Below are 21,178 nucleotides of genomic sequence, written 5' to 3' on the forward strand. Positions count from 1 at the left end.
TGTAAATTAGTTCAGCCACTGTGGAAAGCAGTTTGGCAATTTCTCAAAGAAACAGAGCTACCGTTTGACCCAGAAATCCCATTACTGGATATATATACTCAAGGGGAAATAAATTATTCTACCAAAAAGACACGTGTACTCATATGTTCATCACTATGGTATTCTTAATAGCAAAGAGATATAAATCAAAGGCATGGAATTAACCTAGGTATCTATCAATAATGGACTGAATAGAATCTATTTATATCTCTGCTATTAAGAATACCATAGTGATGAATATATGAGTACACGTGTCTTTTTGGTAGAATAATTTATTTCCCCTTGAGTATATATACCCAGTAATGGGATTTCTGGGTCAAACGGTAGCTCTGTTTCTTTGAGAAACATATATACACCATGAACACTATGAAGCCATAGAAAAGATTGAATCATGTTCTTTGAAAGACCATAATCCAAAGTGAATTAATGTAAGAACAAAAAAACCAAAGACTGCATGTTCTCACTTCTAAGTGAGAGCTAAACATTGTTCCTAAAAACGTGAACATAAACATGGGGACAATAGATAGTGTGGACTATTTATGGAGGAGAGACCAAGGAGGGCTGTGTAGGTTGAAAACCTACCTATTGGGTACTATATTCACTACCTGGATGACAGGATCTGTACCCTAAATCCCAGCATGGTGCAATATGCCCAGGTAACAATCTTGCATGTATACTCCCTGTATATAAAAGAAAAGTTGGAATTAAAAAAAAAAAAAGAGTAGCAACATGATCAAGTAAGAAATCTATTTCAAAAAAAAATTATCTGCAGTCCACATAAAGTGATATCTTACTCTTTGTTATGGGTTGAATCGTGTCCCCCCCAAAAGAGGTTGAAGCCCTAATTCTCAATATATGTGAATGTGACCTTGTTGGGAAAGAGGGTCTTTGCAGAGAATTAAGTAACAGGAGGTTTTTGAGAATGGGCCCTAATATGACTTCATCCTTATAAACAGGAGAAATTTGGATACAAAAGCAGAGACGATGGAAACTGTCGTGTGAAGTCTAGAATTATGCTCCACAAGCCAAGAAATGCTAAACATTGCCAGCAAACTACCAAAAGCTAAAAGAGAAGCACAGAACTGTTTCTCCTTGTCAACCTCAGAAGGAACCAATCCTACCTACTGATATCTTTTTTTTTTTTTTTTTTTTGAGATGGAGTTTCGCTCTTGTTACCCAGGCTGGAGTGCAATGGCGCAATCTCGGCTCACTGTAACCTCCGCCTCCTGGGTTCAGGCAATTCTCCTGCCTCAGCCTCCTGAGTAGCTGGGATTACAGGCACGCACCACTATGCCCAGCTAATTTTTTGTATTTTTAGTAGAGGCGGGGTTTCACCATGTTTACCAGGATGGTCTCGATCTCATGACCTTGTGATCCACTCGCCTCGGCCTCTCAAAGTGCTGGGATTACAGGCGTGAGCCACCGCTCCCAGCCCCTACTGATATCTTGATCTTGGAATTTTAGTCTCCAGAATGATGAGATGATAAATTTCTGTTGTTTAAGTCACTCAGTTTATGGTACTTTGGAAACATCAAGAAACTGATACACTATTTAATTAGCAATTAATCTGCTTCAATGTCCTGTTTTACGGTTCTACACTCTAGGGAAAAATGCATTGTGGAAATATGCTTACAAAATCTCTAGAGGCGTCGGAGGCAACACAACATATCTACAACCACCTGATCTTTGACAAACCTGAAAAAAACAATCAATGGGGAAAGGACTCCATGTTCAATAAGTGGTGTTGGGAAAACTGGCTAGCCATATGCAGAAAGCAGAAACTGGACCCCTTCCTGACACCTTACACTAAAATTGACTCCAGATGGATTAAAGACTTAAACATAAGACGTAACACCATAAAAACACTAGAAGGAAACCTAGGCAAAACCATTCAGGACATAGGCGTAGGCAAGGACTTTATGACCAAAACACCAAAAGCATTGGCAACAAAAGCCAAAATAGACAAATGGGACCTAATCAAACTCCACAGCTTTTGCACGGCAAAAGAAACAGTCAATAGAGTGAATCGGCAACCAACAGAATGGGAAAAAATTTTTGCAGCCTACCCGTCTGACAAAGGGCTGATATCCAGAATTTACAATGAACTAAAAAAGATTTACAAGAAAAAAACAAACAAGCCCATTCAAAAATGGGCGAAGGATATGAACAGATACTTTACAAAAGAAGACATACATGAGGCCAACAAACATATGAAAAAATGCTCATCATCACTGGTCATTAGAGAAATGCAAATCAAAACTACATTGAGATACCATCTCACGCCAGTTAGAATGGCGATCATTAAAAAATCTGGAGAAAACAGATGCTGGAGAGGATGTGGAGAAATAGGAACACTTTTACACTGTTGGTGGGAGTGTAAATTAGTTCAACCACTGTGGAAAACAGTGTGGCGATTCCTCAAGGACCTAGAAATAGAAATTCCATTTGACCCAGCAATCCCATTACTGGGCATATATCCAAAGGATTATAAATCGTTCTACTATAAGGACACATGCACACGAATGTTCATTGCAGCACAGTTTACAATAGCAAAGACCTGGAACCAGCCCAAATGCCCATCGATGATAGACTGGACAGGAAAAATGTGGCACATATATACTATGGAATATTATGCAGCCATTAAAAAGGAGGAGTTCACATCCTTCGTAGGGACATGGATGAACCTGGAAAACATCATTCTCAGCAAACTGACACAAGAACACAAAATCAAACACCACATGTTCTCACTCATAGGTGGGTGTTGAACAAGGAGAACACATGGACACAGGGAGGGGAGCACTATACACGGGGGTCTGTTGGGGGAGGGGGGATAGTGGGGGGGTGGGGAGTTGGGGAGGGATAGCATGGGGAAAAATGCCAGATATAGGTGAAGGGGAGGGAGGCAGCAAATCATACTTCCAGGTGTGCACCTGTGCAACAACCTTGCATGTTCTTCACATGTACCCCAAAACCTAAAATGCAATAAAAAAAAAATAATAATAAAAAAAAAAAAAAAAAAAAAAAAAAAAAAAAAAAAAAAAAAAAAAAAATCTATCACTTTGGCAGGAGATCCCAACTTGAGAGAACTGAAATCTATTCCAGAGGCATGGACCTTAAAGAAAAAATCTTATTGATGTAACAAGTGCAATTTATCTATAAAAAGGGCAAGGTCGGCCTCAGTACCAGTGACTTTAATTTGAATCACCTTGGAAGAATTCAGTTAAGTCCTGAGCCCTGATCAAGAATCAATTGATCAGTGACCCAGATTCTATCACCTTAGCTAGTCTAAGAAGAGAATTCTCTTTCTTAGAATTACTGCATTTACCGAAAGGTTTCATAGTAATTTCTCTGATACCCTAAAGAGATCTCAAACTAAGCTTATCATTATTTTAAGATGGTATAAAACTAGTTTAAAATAAAGACAAACTTCTTAAAACATTGGTGTTATTTTCAGAATAAATTTGTGTTAAGTATAAAAAAAAAAAAAAAAAAAAAAAAAAAAAAAAAAAAAAAAAGCATATTCAATATTAAGATAAAAAATCAACTTCAAAGAATTACTCTCTTAGATATTATGAGAATGATAAAATAATTGTGTTAAAGAAAACATTATGTTATTTGTGGTATCATTAAGAATTGTTCAACGAGAACACATGGACACAGGGAAGGGAGCAACATACACTGGGGGCCGTTGTGGGGCAGGAGGAGGGAGAGCATCAGGATAAAGAGCTGATGCATATCGAGCTTAATACCTACGTCATGGGTTGATTGGTGCAGCACACCACCATGGCACACATTTACCTGTGTAACAGACCTGCACATTCTGCACTGTACCTGGAACTTATAATATAATTAATTTTGTTTTAAAAAAGAATTGTTCAATGAAAGCATGGAAAGGTGTGAAACTAAGGAAATTAAAAGGAGACACGACATAATCAAAATAGCTTTTTAAGTTAGTCTCCAAGCAGTTTACAGGATGTCGTGGTCATGAAAAGGTGACAAAAGTCCACATGTAAGGAAACCAAATATCAAGATGTGAAGAAATAATGAATTGCCTGAATTAGGTAACAATTATTAGAGATTAAATGATGTAGCTATAAGATAGATTGTAAGAAAAAATAATTGAACTCAGCAATAGAGTGACTGACAAAAAAAGAAAAGAATTGACTAGGTTGTGAGGAACAGAACAGTCAACGGTGATTTCAAAAGTAGTGCTTAGTACTTGGATGAATGGAATTATAGTTATGTCCTGTGAAGATAGTATTTCCAGAAGTCTAGATTCTGGATTAAGAAAGATATTATTATACCCAGACACTTTTATAAATGAATTCTATGGGTGGCCAGTCAATGGGTGATTTTAGAAACTAACCCTGAACATTACTATGAAAGAATAGCATTTAACGGTGCTATCACTTCGAGCTACAGAGAAGTACAATGGTTTGCAGACTTGCAAGACCTGCTCTCTGCTAAAATTACTATCTCTCTGACTTATCATTTGATAGCTACAGACTCAGACTATATTACCCTTGAGATTTACTTCATCTACCATGGGTGTACCTGTATTGCAAAAAGTTGTCCAAGAATCTATGACAATGTTATAGATATAAAACATTTTCATACATAAATATATACACACACGTACCCACACACACACATGCATATACACATATAGATATTTCTAGGAAATAAAAATAATTAAAATTTTCAATCAGTCACTGTGTTTGATATGGCTCAGGTACCCTTCGTGTCTACGGAAATCGCTTGGCACTGAACTTCATCTTACTGTCATTCATTTGTTTATACTCATGCCTAGATGCTCTAGAGATTACAAATCCCTCGAGCAACCTGGATGATATCTTAGCTTATGCATTATTAGCATAAGTTGGATGATATCTTAGCTATGCATTATTCTTAATGCATAGCATAGTGTTCTGCACAGAGTTTGTGCTCAATTAAACCTAATTGGGATGATGATTAACATTTCTAAGAAATAAAAAAAACTAAACTATTTTCCGTTACCAAACCGTATTTGTTCCTTTCCATTTTTCCCCTCTTTGGGATATTTTTCAGAAATATAAGCTAATTTAACAAATGATTTTAAGAAACTTGTAAGCCTATGTGTCTGATATCTCTTTTAGCATCAGAGTTAAATCTTCTGTTTAATTTAAATTTCATTCTTCATGTTGAGAAAAATGCTTTATGTATGAAAACACAGAAAAAATCAATAACAAAACAGACAAAATAGAGACATCATAAATAGCATTTATATTCAGGACTCTATACTTTCCAATTTCACACTAACCCCATCCACCCACCTACACAAGTTGAAGTGTCATTTTTTCCTATGACACCTCCTAAAAAATATCAGGGAATGATAGAGTACAATGCGGTATGGTCTATTTTTCTGTTGCCTTACAGGTTAATCATAGTGTAGTAACAGCACAAGCTATTTTGAAAGGGTGGCATGCCCACTAGACAGGAACATTAATCATGCCCTGGGCCTCTTAATAATTCTCACCCCCCTTCATCCCTGAACACATATACCTTTGTTCAGCACTGAAAGCAAATACCTATAATTTTAAAATTTTGTCCTTGAAATCATTAAACCCTGATTTATGCACACTTTTAATTCCAATTATTTTCATTGTACCCTCTCTCCCACCCTTTTAGGAACTACTATGACCTTGTTGAAGGAGTTCTATATACTACGTCCTTGTAGTAGCATGAAACAATATAGTGGGACTTTCGTAAGCCAATCCCTGACACCTGTCAACCTGGTCATCATGCGCTTTCTACTTCCTAGCTTCAACACTTCAAATGCTTTAAAGATTCTTGAAGTTCAGACTTCAAAATCTGAGTATGTTCATCTACAGATAGATTCATACCTTGCTAAATTTGAACATGGATTCCTTTATAAATGTCATCTTGGTACTGATTATTAAGTTAATTACAAATTTATCTGTCTGTTATAAGGCCTCAAATTAACCTCTATACTGTATTATTTCTGTTCTTACATCTGGAAGAAGATTCAAATATCCCGATCTATGTTACTAAATTTATTTCCAGATACAGACACTATATCGACTATTCTTTCAAAAAAAAATTCAACAGGTCAATCAATTAATATTGATTATGTTAACATATGAAAAAATCAATTGAAACAAAGAAGTGATAAATATACGTTTTTAATGCACATTTTTGGCAAGGTGACTTTAAATGACATGCTAATGATCTGCCATAAAGGTTTTTAAATGTACCACCATCATTCAGGTTTTTTTTTTTTCCAATTTCTTCAAGGGGCTTAAATATTTAAAATTTGGTCCAAACTTTATGCTTAGAAATTTATCCTAGAAGAACTTGAGAGAGAAACAAATGTCAATTCTAAAAATGCTCAACAAAAGGTTTCTTATAATAACAAAACAATGCAGGCAAACTTAATATCCAACAGCATTTAATAGTTATATCAATTATGATATAACTATGTAATGGTTTGTTTACATGTTTTAAATAACATGGAAAGCTGTATTAATATAATTTTAGATAGATAAATAGGAATTATATATATATATATATACACAATGATAAAATTTTAATTAAAGATTGAAATTTTAGAAAGAAGAAAGAAAGGAAGGAAGGAAGGAAGGAAAGGAGGGAAGGAAAGAATAAAGAAAAGGATAGAAAGGAGGGAATTAACCTTTGTGAGCACATAGTAGCTATGATCAAAATGATAATAAAAATTATATCCATACATTGATTCATCCATTTATTTAACAAATGTAAAATTACCAGTAACAGTGTTTCAAGCAAATAGTGGGATTATTTAGCTTTCTGGCATAATATTTTCTTTATATTATGCTACATAGCAGTGTTCTGTCTGCAAGATATAAACTAAAGTACTATGGCTACCAGTAGAACAATAGAAACTTGAATAAATTCAGATTAAATTCTTAACCAACACTCCCTTCTTTCTTTCTACTGTTTTAATTTAGAATTTACATTTTTCTCTTTAAGATTCAAATACATCAATTCTAATGATCCTCTGTCAAAAAAAAATCCAAAGATGTTTCTTTGCTTAAAATATTTTGATATGCATACACACACCATTTATGGATTATAACACACATCATTCTACCATCTTTTCACAGTAGTATGTGGCCATAATCTTTAAACTGGAGTTGATGACAGTTAGCATTTGAAGTTTGCCTATACTTTGATCAAGTTTGATTACGCATTTCTTTGCTTAGAAACTCTCCTAAAATGAACTGTTGCTTAAAAACACATCTCCCAGATACTGTCTTTCCTTAACTGAAGATTCTACATTTTGAGACAACTTCTTACTTCTTTTTGTGCCTCTATGATATTGTATTTTGATACCTATTTTCAAACATATCCTGGGAATTATTTGCTGTATTGAGTACCTCAAAGGGTCAGGTCACAAGCACTGAATAGCTATACATCTTAAAACCCAGTTTAGACCAAAACCTAATTGAGATCGTCAATGACTCTATAATAGTTGCTTCAGGTGTCCAGATTTCTGAGGGACAAATCTTAGGTAAACAAGCTTAAAGCATTGGGTCAGGTTTATTCAAGCATACACATACTTTACTTACAGCAGGACTGCCTGTCTTTTGGCACACTCAAAGTTTGAATTGTACAGTCTAGGCAATTTTTTTTAACTCCAAAGTTTTTCAAACTTAAATCAACATACATATGTACAGAGTCCACAATTCCCCTTTTAGATGAAGTTCTAGTTACTCTGAGTTCTAGAATCTCAGAATTCCCTGCCCAAATGGCCCTGTATCTGCTTCCAGGGATTGGGTAGCCCTCTTCTCCAGGTCTATCATCTTTAGGTATATCACATGTAGGTCTGTCTCTCCAGAGTGTAACACAAAGCCAAGGAAGTGGATGAAGAGCAACTATTTGTGTGAATTATAAATCATGCTTAAAAATGTAGACTGGGGTGTCTACATATATATATGCAAGGTCTCTCATGGTATGAGACAGAGTCAAGGTAGACAGCAAAGGAAGAATAGGTCAAGAATCACTAATCAGGGACTTGGGGACTAGAAGTTCCTCTTTTACCACATGTGGGCATGGGATTCTCAGGAGTCTAAGAACATTCCATTTAAACCCATCCTTCCCAATCATGTTAAATAGACTTTTTTTCAAATTAGGAAGGAAGACAAAATTTTATTTAACAGTTTTTTAGTTTGATTAGTAACACTTAAATATTTAGTATTTTGCCATATGGTACATATGCTTTCATTGCTACCACTGCCTCATGTTCACCTGAAAATTTAGGAGAAGCCCAGGCTATGGCTTCACTTCTGAGCAAATATAAAACATCAAGTTTAATTGACTGAAATAGACTACATTTCAGAGTCAACTGAAAAATTGAAAATACAGCTGACCCTTTAACAATATGAGTTTGAACTGCATGGGTGAAAAAAGCAGCAAGAGAAAGAATAAAACATATAGGAGTTTAGAAGAGAGCAGCTGCAGATAGAAGCACTGGGAGTAGCAAGAACTGAGTCTGCAGTTAACACTTCTTAACACTTTCAGTCAATTGAATAAATCTCTCTAAGCTTTTCTTTCCTTTTACTATAGAGTAATGAATGAAAATATTTGGGATCCATGATCAATGCTACTCTAAAAATCAATGAATCAATGAGTGTCGGTGTTAATCACTTCATCAAAAGGAATCAGGACTACTCACATCTCTGGACCCACTACTCTTGGGACCATCCTCTCACCAAAGATGCCTCTGATCTCAATTTAATTACCTGGATTGTCCAAAATGATCCCTGAACTGGTGGAAGTCTTCAAACCAATGATAGTCGATGGGGTTTGTGTTCCTAACCCGGGGAGTCTGGCAAGTACTGGGAGACAAAGCACCCTAAATTTAACCTTCATGGGGCAATGTCCTAATCCAATTTCATTATTTCTAAACATAGGCCCCAGCAGCATTTACCCAAAATTTCTTGTATGAATTACGGTTGAATTAATTATATATACCTGAGTCATTAATTAGAAATTATTTGTAAGCATGTAGCATATGTAAAATTTCTAATCTTTAGTAAGAATCATCATGAATAAATATTAAGCAACAAAGTTCTGATTTAGGAAATGGAAAATGACCTTGTACATAAATATATAGTTTATTTTTTCCTACTTCTGTTCACCTCTCAGTACCACATAAACATTGCACTATTTAGAATTAAAATGTTCTTCAGTGAAAACAGAATATTAGACAAGAGTAATTTCAAGGCTACAGCTATTGACAAGAGACTGTAGAAATCAAAATACTGGTAAACACTTTGTTCTCTTCAGCATTATTTCCATTCATTTAAAGTTACAGGAACAGAAGCACCATGAAAGGATACTGAAGACAACTGTAGCCCTCTTGAGACTAATGTAAAAGCCAAAACTTTTATGAAGAAGCAATAGTGATCTTTATAAGCCAAGTAGCCTTGGCCTCAATCTATTTTTTTAAATTTTTTAACATTTATAGACTTCAAGGCTATTGTGTCTTTCTTTGTAGTCTGTACAGAAACATTTGCTTATTTAAAAAATAAAAACAAGGTAAGTTTCTGTGTATGTAAACTGTGAAATAGGCATAGAAACCTGCCGTTCCAGATGGAAATAAAATAAGATGAAGGTGTGGAGATTCAATAATAGGGCAAGGAAGTTCATTCATGGCCACAGTCATCATCCACAGGTATCTGAGCTCCAGACAATCCAATTCCTGCTGAAGTTTATTGTTAAAGCATATGGGTATCAAAACTGCTCTTAACATTGTAATCCTAAATTTTAAAAAATCATCTAAATTAGTTTCCAAAATATTTTGAAATCTAAAAATATTCTACTCAAAGAAATGTGTCATTGTCATTGAAATTAGAAGAGATGAACTTGCACCTCCTCATATTCCAAAATTAACTTGGAAATAAAATTAGGAAACAAGGGATAGAAAAAATAGAACACAAAAGCAACTAGCCTTCACATTACATGAACAATTACCAAGGAATGAAGAGATGAGAAAAATCATCATCATATCTTTTTTTCAATTTAGGAAACTAAATACTCATGTTTAGAGTAGGTTGATTCAATCGCATTTTTCCTATAATGCTTTTAATCCATTCCACTTATATTTTTTGGAAATGTAAACATTGGGATGCATAGAATCTAACTATAGACTCTGTTTTGTAAAATAATAAACAAACTACTATAAGGAAACATTAACATTAGTTATTGTCAGTATTTATAAATTATGGGTTTATTTTCAACTCAGCTAAGAAGAATTGCCCATTTATAGCTGTTGCTTAACTTTGAAAATGGCCAAAGCTAAAAGATTTGGGACCTTCGTATAGAAAACTAGAAAAATAAGAATTAAGTGCGGTTGCTTTATATTGCACTGTGAATCTGATGGAAGATAAAAAGCTTCGTAGAAATCCAGCCATGTGCTACATAACATTTTGGTCAATGACGGGGGGCACATGCTATGGTAGCCTCATAAGGGTACAATGGAACTGAAAACTTCCTGTCACCTAGTGAGGTTTTGAAGATTCTGACACTGTGGAGACCTAGGCTAGTGTGTGTGTTAGTGTCTTAGTTTTTAACAAAAAAGTTTTAAAAGCAAATAAATAAATAAATAAAAAGTTTGTAAAAGTAGAAAAACGCTTATAGAATATCAAGAAAGAAAATATTTTTGTACAGCTGTACAATGGGTTGTGTTTTAAGCTCAATGTTATTACAAAAGGGTCAAAAAGTGAAAAAAGTTTACAAAGTAAAAAAGTTAGAGTAAGCTAAGGTTATTTATTGCTGAAGAAAAATTTTAAATATAAATTTAGTGTAGCCTATGTGTATAGTGTTTATTAAGTCTTTAATACTGTACAGAAATGTCCTAGGCCTTCACATTCACTCACCACTCACTTACCCAGAGAAACTTCCCGTCCTGCAAGCTCCATTCATAATAAGTGGGCTATACATGTGTACCACTTTTTATCTTTTATATTGTACTTTACTATACTTTTTATAAGTTTAGATTCACAAATACCATTGTATTATAATTGTCGATTGTATGCAGTACAGTATCATGCTGTGCAGGTTTGTGGCCTAGGATCAATAGGCTATGCCATACAGCCTAGGTATGTAGGAGGCTATACCGTCTAGTTTTGTGTAAGTACACTCCATGATGTTTACACAACAAAATCACCTAATGACATTTCTCAAAGCATATTTCCATCATTAGAGAAACATGACTGTAGATCATTTTATCTAGAAAACCTTGAGAAACAGCATAAATGTAGAGAAAAGAGTCCAGAAATCTGGCGATAGAATGTTAAGCTGGAATCTTGATTCTATCTATTATTTAATAGATGAGTGATCTTGGCCAGTTTTCTTAACTGCTTTGTGCTCAGATTCCTCATCTTTAATAATAGCAGTAGCAGTAAGTTGGGTGCAGTGGCTCATCACTGTAATCCCGGCATTTTGGGAGGCTGAGGAGGGTGGATTACCTGAGGTCAGGAGTTCAAGACCAGCTTGGGCAACATGGTGAAACCCTGGCTTTACTAAGAATACAAAAATTAACTAAGCATGATGGTGCATGCCTGTAATCCCAGCTACTCAGGAGACTGAGGCAGGAAAATCACTTGAACCTGGGAGGTGGAAGCTGCAATGAGCCAAGATTGCACCAATGCACTCCAGCTTGGGTGACAGAGCCAAACTCCATGGCAAAAGTAAAAAAGTAATAACAATAGTACCTTCCACATAGGTGTTAGTTATAACTTTATAACTACAATAATTAAGTGAGTTAACATGTATGAAAGACTTAGAATAGAACAATGCCTGGCACAAACATTATATGAGTGTTTGTTAAATATAATTTTCCTTCCCTTTATCATTTCACTGTACATTGGAAGTCTGCTTGGCCAATATGCTTTGTTCCACTGGTTAACAGGTTAATTAATTAAAAGCTAGTTCACATAAATAATCAGATTTTTAAAAAGAAACCAAATTGGCCGGGCATGGCAGCTCGTGCCTGTAATCCCAGCACTTTGGGAGACCGAGGCAGGTGGATTACCTGAGGTCGGGAGTTCAGTATCAGCCTGACCAACATGGAGAAACCCTGTCTCTACTAAAAATACAAATATTAGCCTGGCATGGTGGTGCATGCCTATAATCCCAGCTACCCAGGAGGCTGAGGCAAGAGAATCACTTGAATCTGGGAGGCGGAGGTTGTGGTGAGTCCATATTGCACCATTGCACTCCAGCCTGGGCAACAAGAGTGAAACTCTGTCTCTAAATAAATAAGTAAAAATAGAAACCAAATTAAGTAAAATCTTGTCTTTTAATTAAAAACCTGTGAGTGCATATTTATCGACCAATATTTTGAAGTAAAACCAAGGCTTTTTCTCTGAACATTGGCTTGTTAAATAAAATCCTATTATGTTTTTCTTGCCCTGTACATTATCTGCATTACTGCATTTTGTTTAAAATAAAACCTTTAAAAATACTCTGAAGTAAACTGATTTCAGAATGCATCCATATTGCTATCAATTTCCTCCAGTCTTTGATTTTTGCCTGGTTCCTCACACATCAGAATTTTTATTTGCAGCTCATTCTTTCAGACTGTCATAAATATAGGTATCTTAGAAGTTTGGCTTTTCATACTCATGATTCACAAGCTTACATAACTATTAAATTGCCTAATTATGAGGAACTAGTGCATTTGTGGAGGGCATATACGGATAGTCTCCAACTTATGATGGTTTGACTTAACAATTTTTCCACTTTATGATGGTGTGAAAGTGGTAAACATTCAGCAGGAACCATACAATTTTGATCTTTTTTATGGACTGATGATATGCAACATGACACTCTCTTGATGCTGGGCTCAATAATGTATCACAAAGGCTGTTTTATAATAAACTGTTGAGTATATCATGTAATGTATTGACTACTGTACCAAAAACGTTCTGAGTATAGGCTAGGCTAAGGTAACGTATTTGGTAGATTAGGTGTATTAAATGCATTTAGACATGAAATTGTCAACATTTGATGGGCTTATTGGGCCGTAACCCCATCGTAAGTGGAGTAGCATCTGTATAGATTTGAGAATATAGTTGACTCCAGGCCAGCATATCACTGAACCTGAGAGAACACAACTGTGCAAAACTTGAGAAAAGGTCTTACTATGATGAGCTTCAAAAATATTTGATTCTTGGACATTATGTTTAAAAAGAAAGTGGAAATTGTCAATTAGTTCTGCATGTTGGTTAAATGGAAGTCAATAATGAGAACATCTATTGTACTTACTCTATTTAATTGTTTATATGTCTGAGTTTGAATCTAGACTGTGACCACTTTTAGGGAAAGAGGGGCATGTTTTATTTATCTTTGTATTTCTAACACAGTGCCTGAATCACAGCAAGTGCTTAATAACTGCTGACTAAATAACAAATATCTTTTAACAGTTAATAAAGCATGTTCAAGTTGCCCTATAGTCTCAACTTGACTTCACCCACTCACCAAGTATTATTATTGAAATTATTTTTTAAAAATCTTTATTAGAAAACTAGCTCCATTATAATGAGGATGATCACAAGATAATCACTGAAAACAGCATTAGAATAAAAATATAGTGTATATGCTATATATTTTGATCCAAAGATGATAGTCATTTAGAATAAATATTCTTATTGAGAATTCTAAGCAAGGACAACTGCTAAGGGAAATCTGTTCTCCTTTAAAGTATGATCCTTTAAATTATCCATTTGAGTTTTAAGTGTGTCTCCATTCTTTGTTTTTTAGTATTTGTCTCATATTTCAACTTCTCGTGTTTATTCCTCAGGCTCTTGGAAGAATATAGTAATTTTAACAGTCCTTCCTTTGTGACAGGCATTTCATATACTGTACAATCAAAGTTTTCAAGTCTGCACTATAACTGTTGATTTGTTGATTGGGGTTTAACCTTCTCTTCTAAAGAAATGCCTCTAAGAAACAGAATTCTTTGTAGAGCCACAGTTTATGAGAGTGTTTTATTCTCTATTTCATGTTGTTTATCAGGTGAATGGGATAGCAATACTCAAAGATGCCCAGAAAAGACACAGTTTTATACGTAATCACAGTTCAAATCTTAGAATAAGATGTTACTAAAAATAAAAGCAAACTGGTCTAACCAAGTCCATTTCCTCAAATAAGCATTCCTCTAAGTATGGGCCAGAGAGACCTTCAAGAATCAGGAGATCAAAACTATTTTCATAACGCTAGCAACATTACATGCCTTTTCCACTCTACATTCACAAGTGTGTGGAGTACAAAAAATTCCTTAAGACGGATTCAGATTCTACATTGATATTAACTTTTAAGAAACTAACACTTGTTAAGTTTCAGTGAAGCTCCCAAGAAAAATACTTGTCATTATATGAATAAAACATTGGACCAGATTTTTCTTCCTACTTTTCGACTAAAACAACATATGACAAAAGATAATGCAGAAACAGGTAAGAAAATCCAATTGCCTTCTATTCAGTTATTTTTAAAAAGATTTATTAAATTGTAAAATAATGTCACTCTTCTCATTTATATTTTTATCTTCATTAATATTTTTAATAAGTTATTTTCATTAGTCTGTATTAGATTTATATTGATAATTAAAATAATGTAATACTAATTTATTGATATTATGAAATAATTTTAAAATAAATATTATACATTTTTCTCACTTTTAGTTTTTACTTTGCAGATATTACAACATAAGCAAAACTCTGTTTTGAGGAATCTTTGATACTTTTGAGGGTAAATGGATTTTTAGACCAAAATGTGTGAGAACGCCAGCACTAAATGAAGCAAGTTTGATTTGAAAATAATGATAGCATATATCTAAATACCATATTGTAAGAACTTTAAAGGAAATAAGTTACAAAGAAAGGTAATGAGCTAGAGAGAACACCAATGAATTCCTTTCCATCTTGTTTTCAGTTGGCACATTTTGAAGTAGAAAAGGTAAAATCTTATTCTTAAGTGACTTTTATATAAGTTTTGTAGGTACTCACGTGAAACAGATTTCACCAGATACTTCAAAACATCAGTAGCACTTATACATAGTTAAATATAACTATTTTGATTCCTTAAATCAAGAACTTTTAATGGACTTTGGAACTGTTTTTTATCTGTTAACCTCACATTGGCCATGACTAAGTTCCAAATAGAAAATGTAATGAAGGACTGATCTCTAATTTAAGTAACAAATTCTTCTACTTAGAATAAAACATGAAGAATCAGCATGTAAACTATGAGTTACATTGTTCAAACGTGTATGTATGTATTCTCAAATTGTATCTGTATTATATTCCCACAAATGAACTACTTTTATTACTTCTATCTCATAGAATGACCTCAGTGTTAAAGTTTACACACACACACAAACATACACACACACACACACACACACACAGGCATAATTACATGCTATTGTATACTGGTTTAAGAATTAGAATTAGTATCAAAATTATCTAGCTTTTAAAAAATTAGTAAGAGTTTCAAAATACCTATGCTACTTGATTTTCTGTCGCTGGGTTATTAAATGATATTGAAACAATTAGGCCATGACTCCTGCTACATAAAAGCTATAATAATCTTTTATCTCATTATTATTTAAATGTTAAATGCTCTATTATAGAGGTAAATTGGGTTTAAAATAGAATATTTCAAGCAGAAGAGCAAAAAAATACAAGGTTAAACAGAGTGAGGAATCAGTTTCAATTTGTGGTATGAAGCTTGCTAGGGTATGGATTGATCTTTTGATATACTAAGATAGACCCTTTGGCATGCCCTGTAGAGAATAAATATACTGATCTGAAACAAAAATGTAAAACAGCTGTTAAGTGACAGAGGAAATGTTCATTGGACCACCAGACTGTCATATATACTGCACTCTTAATCAGAAAGCGTCTGTCTTTTCTTTTCCTTTTCAACAATCTCTGCATTGTATTGAATCTGTACAGAATGCTTCTCCCAACAGGTGCAATGGTGTTTATAAATCTAAAACCTTATTTAAATGAAGCTTACAACAAGAGATGTTTCAATTAACAGGGCACAATTTTATGAGAAGGAATCATTCTAACATTTGGCAAATCCATAGATTGTGATGCATTTGTAAAATTTAATTATTGGAAAATTAGAGTATGGATGCCAAGAAAAGCTAAAGATCAAAGGGGCTTTAAGTAATTTTATGCAATATATTTGCATCCAGAGAAACTACAGGTAAAAGTCATTGGTGGGAATGTGGAAGAACTTGACTTATTGGGGACAGATAATACAAAATGTCATGTTTTATTGACATGTCCATGTAAAAAGTGGTCTCTGTTGCACTGGTTTATTTTCCTATAGTTCAATTTTTCCCCTATTATCATGATTCAGTTTTTGAAATTGAATATAATAGATCCATGATCAATCTTACTGGACAAAGAACATATATATTGATAGTAATTCTAAGGTTTGCATTATAATCACCCAAATCAGCTTCAAATAGATAATTTATTTAAAACCAAGGATATAATCATAAAATTATCACTCTTAGAATAAACCATTTTGAAAGTAGAAGCAGCCATAAAATTACTCACTCTAATTTTTTTTTACTAAATGAACTCTGTCCTTATAGGGGCCACACAGATACTAAGTGACACAAGTCTGGTGAAACGTGTGACCCTAAGTTGAGTATTCATCTTCTGATCTTTGATAGAAACAGGTGTTGAAGAAAATATTCTTCTTAACTCTGGGATGAACAACATGGCAACCTAGTGAGCAGTGTCCATTTAGTTGACTGTTTCCATGGAGAAAAAGTATACAGTGTTTCCAGAAATTCAATTTTTCAATAACAAAATACATTGATAGGCTATCTCTTGCCCTTAGACTTCCAATTTGCCATCTTTGGCATAATAGTTGAGAACATAGATTACTGTCAAACGTATCTTAGATCAACTTCTGTCTTGGCCATTTATTATCTTTATGACGTTGGGTAAGCTAGTGGCCTTTAAATTCCATTTCATTCTCAGCATGAATAGAATTAATAATAAAAGCTAATTTATGGAGATGTTTTAATAATGAATGATATAAGAGGTATAAAATACATAGCATGGCAAGTACTCAATGAGTGGTAAATATGCAATAAGTGGTAGATATTATGGTTTTTGTTTTGTTTGAGACAGTGTCTCCTTCTGTCACCCTGGCTGGAGTGCAGTGGTGTGATCTTGGCTCACTGCAACCTCCGCCTCCAGGGTTCCAGCGATACTCCCATCACAGCCCCTTCCACCCGCCTAGTAGCTGGGACAATAGATGCCTGCAAACATGCCACCTAATTTTTGTATTATTTTGTTGAATCAAGGTTTCACTGTGTTGCACAGGCTGTTATCAAACTTCTGAGTGCAAGCAATCTGCCTGTCTCGACTTTCTAAAGTGCTGGGGCTACAGGCATGAACCATCTCACCTGGACTTATTGTTTTTAATAAGATACAGATTTTAAAAAGCAGAGGCCCAGAAACCAATGTAATTGGACTATTAATATGCAGGCATTTAAAATTTCAGGGCTCCTAATTTCAAATCCACCAAGCTGTTTTCTATATATGTTTGTAATTGCAAGTTCATAAAAAAGCTCTAATTTCCTTACCTGCTTTATGAGTTGACACAGGATAAATATTTTTTACATCATAGATAAAGTCTTTTTTAAAATTTATAATTCCCCTTAATAGCTGTATACCAATATCTATTATAGGTTAACATAGAGAGGAAAGGTTACTCTGGTCCTCAGAGAGTTCATACAAAATTATCTCATCTCAAGCATTCACATTTTGTAAGGGACAAATCCATTTTAAAAATTCTTCCACTAAAGCAATATCAACAAGGTCATCTGTTATAAAGCATAGGAGACTATTTTAGTTACTATTTCGGAGACAAATAATAAAAATAATTTTTATGGTGGTAGTTAGATATTCTGGGCATAATTTGAAAAACTGATTGGCTCCTTCAGACTGAGCCAGTTCTGTTAGATAGACTTTAGCCTTAGAATAATGCAGCTCTTCTTAGAACTTCACTGGTTCTCATTTCAAAATCTTCTCCCTATTAACACCTCAGATCCTCCAGCTGATTCCCACCAAATTCTATCTCTTCACCTGATAAACTTGTTTTTCTCAACAGTTAACAAACTCCTCCCTTCTACTGATGTGTTTGTATCGAAACAGCTTAGAAATTATCCCGTTAATATGTTGTACTTACAATCAGACAATACTAATTGCAATAACTACAATGATGGGGACTTATAATCTGGTTAGCTAAAACCCTCTATATGCATAGTCTCATTTAATCCTCACCACAGCTCTGTAAAGTAGACTCCACAAATACACCAAAGTACTTCATTTGTAAAACCATTCTGAAAGATGTTAAATAATTTGTCTAGTAAGTGTCACAGTCAGGGCTTCCATCTCATTCCCAAGACTATACTATTCTGCCTCTTTAAATTCTTGGCTTAAAAACTAAATCAAGATGAATTAGACACATACTAAATAAGAATTCTAACATTTTCTGGGTGGTTGAAGAGAAACATAAAGCTAAATATCACTCAAAGCTATTAAACATTACATTGCATAGCTGAAGTTGAGCCTATAAAAACATAATTTAAGCACCCCTTTTTAGGAAGATCTATATTTGAAGAGTAAGGCATGTTTTACTGTACTTTCTAGCCATTATTTTGTTAATGTAATAATTACCTCACGAAGGTCACCCTAGAGGTTTTCAAATTGCTCCCAATAATGTACAAATAAAATGGCCCAACAGGTTTAGATCCACAAGAAACAGTTTACTGAGACATAATTCTGAGAAAGAGTAAAAGGATTGAAGTCCAAACGATGGATGAACAAAGACTTAATTAAAGAGAATCATGCTTTTGTGATATTCTTTGTAAAAAAAAAAAAAAAAACCTTCTATCTTCACAAAAAAGTACTATCTTTTTTAAGCAGGCAAACCATTGAAAAACTTTGGGTAGCTAATCCGCAAGACTCACATTAACATACAGAACATGAAATGCATTTTCCTTTGGGCAAGGAGAGGAGAATCTATTGCACATGTCATCTGTTTCTGTGAATACTGAAGATTGCAATTATGTTTTGATGTTAATCCAACTACTGCACATTTCTTGTTGCAGAGCACCGTGTGAAAATGTGAGTGACAATATAAATCTTTTTAAATCGAATTCAACACTATTGAAAAGAGCTGATGTTTTCAAATACTATTACAAAGCCTCTGAGAAACAAGAATAACTCTCTAAATGAAGCCGCTTTTCTATAGTGACCTATTTGCTATGAAAATTGAATAGCCAGGATAAAATCAAATTCTGTAGGTCTGCTATATTGTGTGTGTGTATTTTGCATTTTTAGGAACAATCACCTCTAATGTTTTGATGTCCTCATAAGAAAACTGCATGCTGGGAACTCCAAGATGGTTGATGAAATAATCAGCATCACCTTGTATCTGTATAGAACTGATATTGGTTTCTGGGCACTGAGTTCTTCTGGTACAGTTGAAATTATTTTTCTGAAAAACATAATTTAAATTGTTAACACATACTATACTTCTCAGGTCACCCCTAAATCAGTACTACTCAAAATACGGTCCACGGATCAGCAGCATCAATGTCCCCCTGGAAACTGTTAAAAATGAAAATCCTTGACTCCACATGGTCTTGCCTGACGGGGACATTGGTGCTAGAGACCTGGAATCTGCTTTGTAACATTCTTCTTTGATTCTGATGCTCACTGAAGCATGACTCGCACTGGTCAGAATCAAGGTTTGCTTGCTGCTGTTGCTTTAAAAGAACTTTTATCACAGGTTTAATTTGAACTCTGATGACTCTGACAATACTTAAAGGAATGTTGAGTCTCTAAACAGATGTAACATTGTGTTTTTTTATTAAGTTTTCCCATAAATTTAAAGAATACTTTGCAGGGTATAATTCTGTTCTTCCTAAAATGTTTATTAAAAACTAAAGAAGAGTCCAGGAACGATGGCTCACACCTATAATCCCAGCACTTTGGGAGGCTAAGGCAGGCAGATCACCTGAGGTCGGGAGTTTGAGAACAGCCTGGTCAACGTGGTGAAACCCCGTCTCTACTAAAAATACAAAAATTAGCTGGGTGTGGTGGCAGGCGCCTGTAATCCCAGCTATTCAAGAGGCTGAGGCAGGAGAATCACTTGAATCCAGGAGGCAGAGGTTGCCGTGAGCTGAGATTGTGCCACTGCACTCCAGGCTGGGTGACAAGAGCAAAACTTCATCTCACAAAAATAAATAAAGAAAGAAAGAAAGAAGAAGATTTCTCCATTTCTTCCTGAAAGCATATTCCTAGATGTCTTAAGATGATATGCCAACAACTACAGTGGGCCACGGTAAACCACACAGCTAAGTGTAAGCTCTGGGGAATACAAGATGATACAGGCTCTAATTTCTTAAAATAAGAGTTGCCTGGCAAGCAAAACATAAATGACAGTAGCTTTACAAAAATAAAATAAATATCTAAAACAAACTAAAGGTTTTATAATTAATATTGATTAAAATGTCTTCTTTAATAAATTTCTCAAAAATCTAGAACATTTCTGAGATGCAGTGGCCTGAACTATGAAACGTGGAAGAATACCAATGTCTTGGGCAGTTGTGAGAAAATGAGGCAAAAAATAGAAGAACATCACATCTCGTATCAGGCACATAAAGAATGTACGCAATCCGTGTTTCCCTTTGAATCAAGACATCAACTTTTCAACTGTTCATGCTTCTTTGGCATGGCGTAATTTCAAAAATACTTTTAAATATAATCTACATGAAATAAAACTGATAAAATAAGACCCAAGCTCTCCAGGGGAGATAGACGTCCCTGTGGTTAATAGGGAGGACTAAATTTAAAAACAGAAGCAAGTGCCCTTGCTAAAGTGAGAAAGAGCAGCCACATGGCTTCTTAGAAAAAGCTTGAGCCCACAAGTTCAAGACTGCAGTGAGCTATGCTCACATCACTTCACCCTGGGTGAGTGAGACACCATTTCTTAAAAAAAAAAAAAAAAATCAGTGTTGGTAAGGTGTGAAGTAAGTAAAGAGAACCCTTGC

The 21,178-nt window shown here is 34.6% G+C and overlaps 1 protein-coding gene across 8 annotated transcripts in view; it reads right to left on the minus strand.

The window, feature by feature from the left end:
• Window positions 1-21,178, minus strand: part of NAALADL2 (N-acetylated alpha-linked acidic dipeptidase like 2) — a 1,216,540-nt gene that overhangs the window by 208,541 nt on the left and 986,821 nt on the right. For 7 of the 8 annotated variants that reach the window (XM_064378623.1, XM_064378621.1, XM_064378622.1 and 4 more), the window contains one exon: window positions 19,474-19,620. The exons of the other annotated variant lie outside the window; for it this stretch is intronic. In XM_064378623.1, the coding sequence (XP_064234693.1) occupies window positions 19,474-19,620 (147 nt within the window). The remainder of the gene's footprint in view (window positions 1-19,473; window positions 19,621-21,178) is intronic. 8 annotated transcript variants of the gene reach the window in all.

Source organism: Aotus nancymaae, unplaced genomic scaffold (genome assembly GCF_030222135.1).
Source record: "Aotus nancymaae isolate 86718 unplaced genomic scaffold, 86718_ANA_hifiasm-v0.15.2.pri h1tg000019l, whole genome shotgun sequence".
In the NCBI taxonomy this organism is placed as follows: domain Eukaryota; kingdom Metazoa; phylum Chordata; class Mammalia; order Primates; family Aotidae; genus Aotus; species Aotus nancymaae.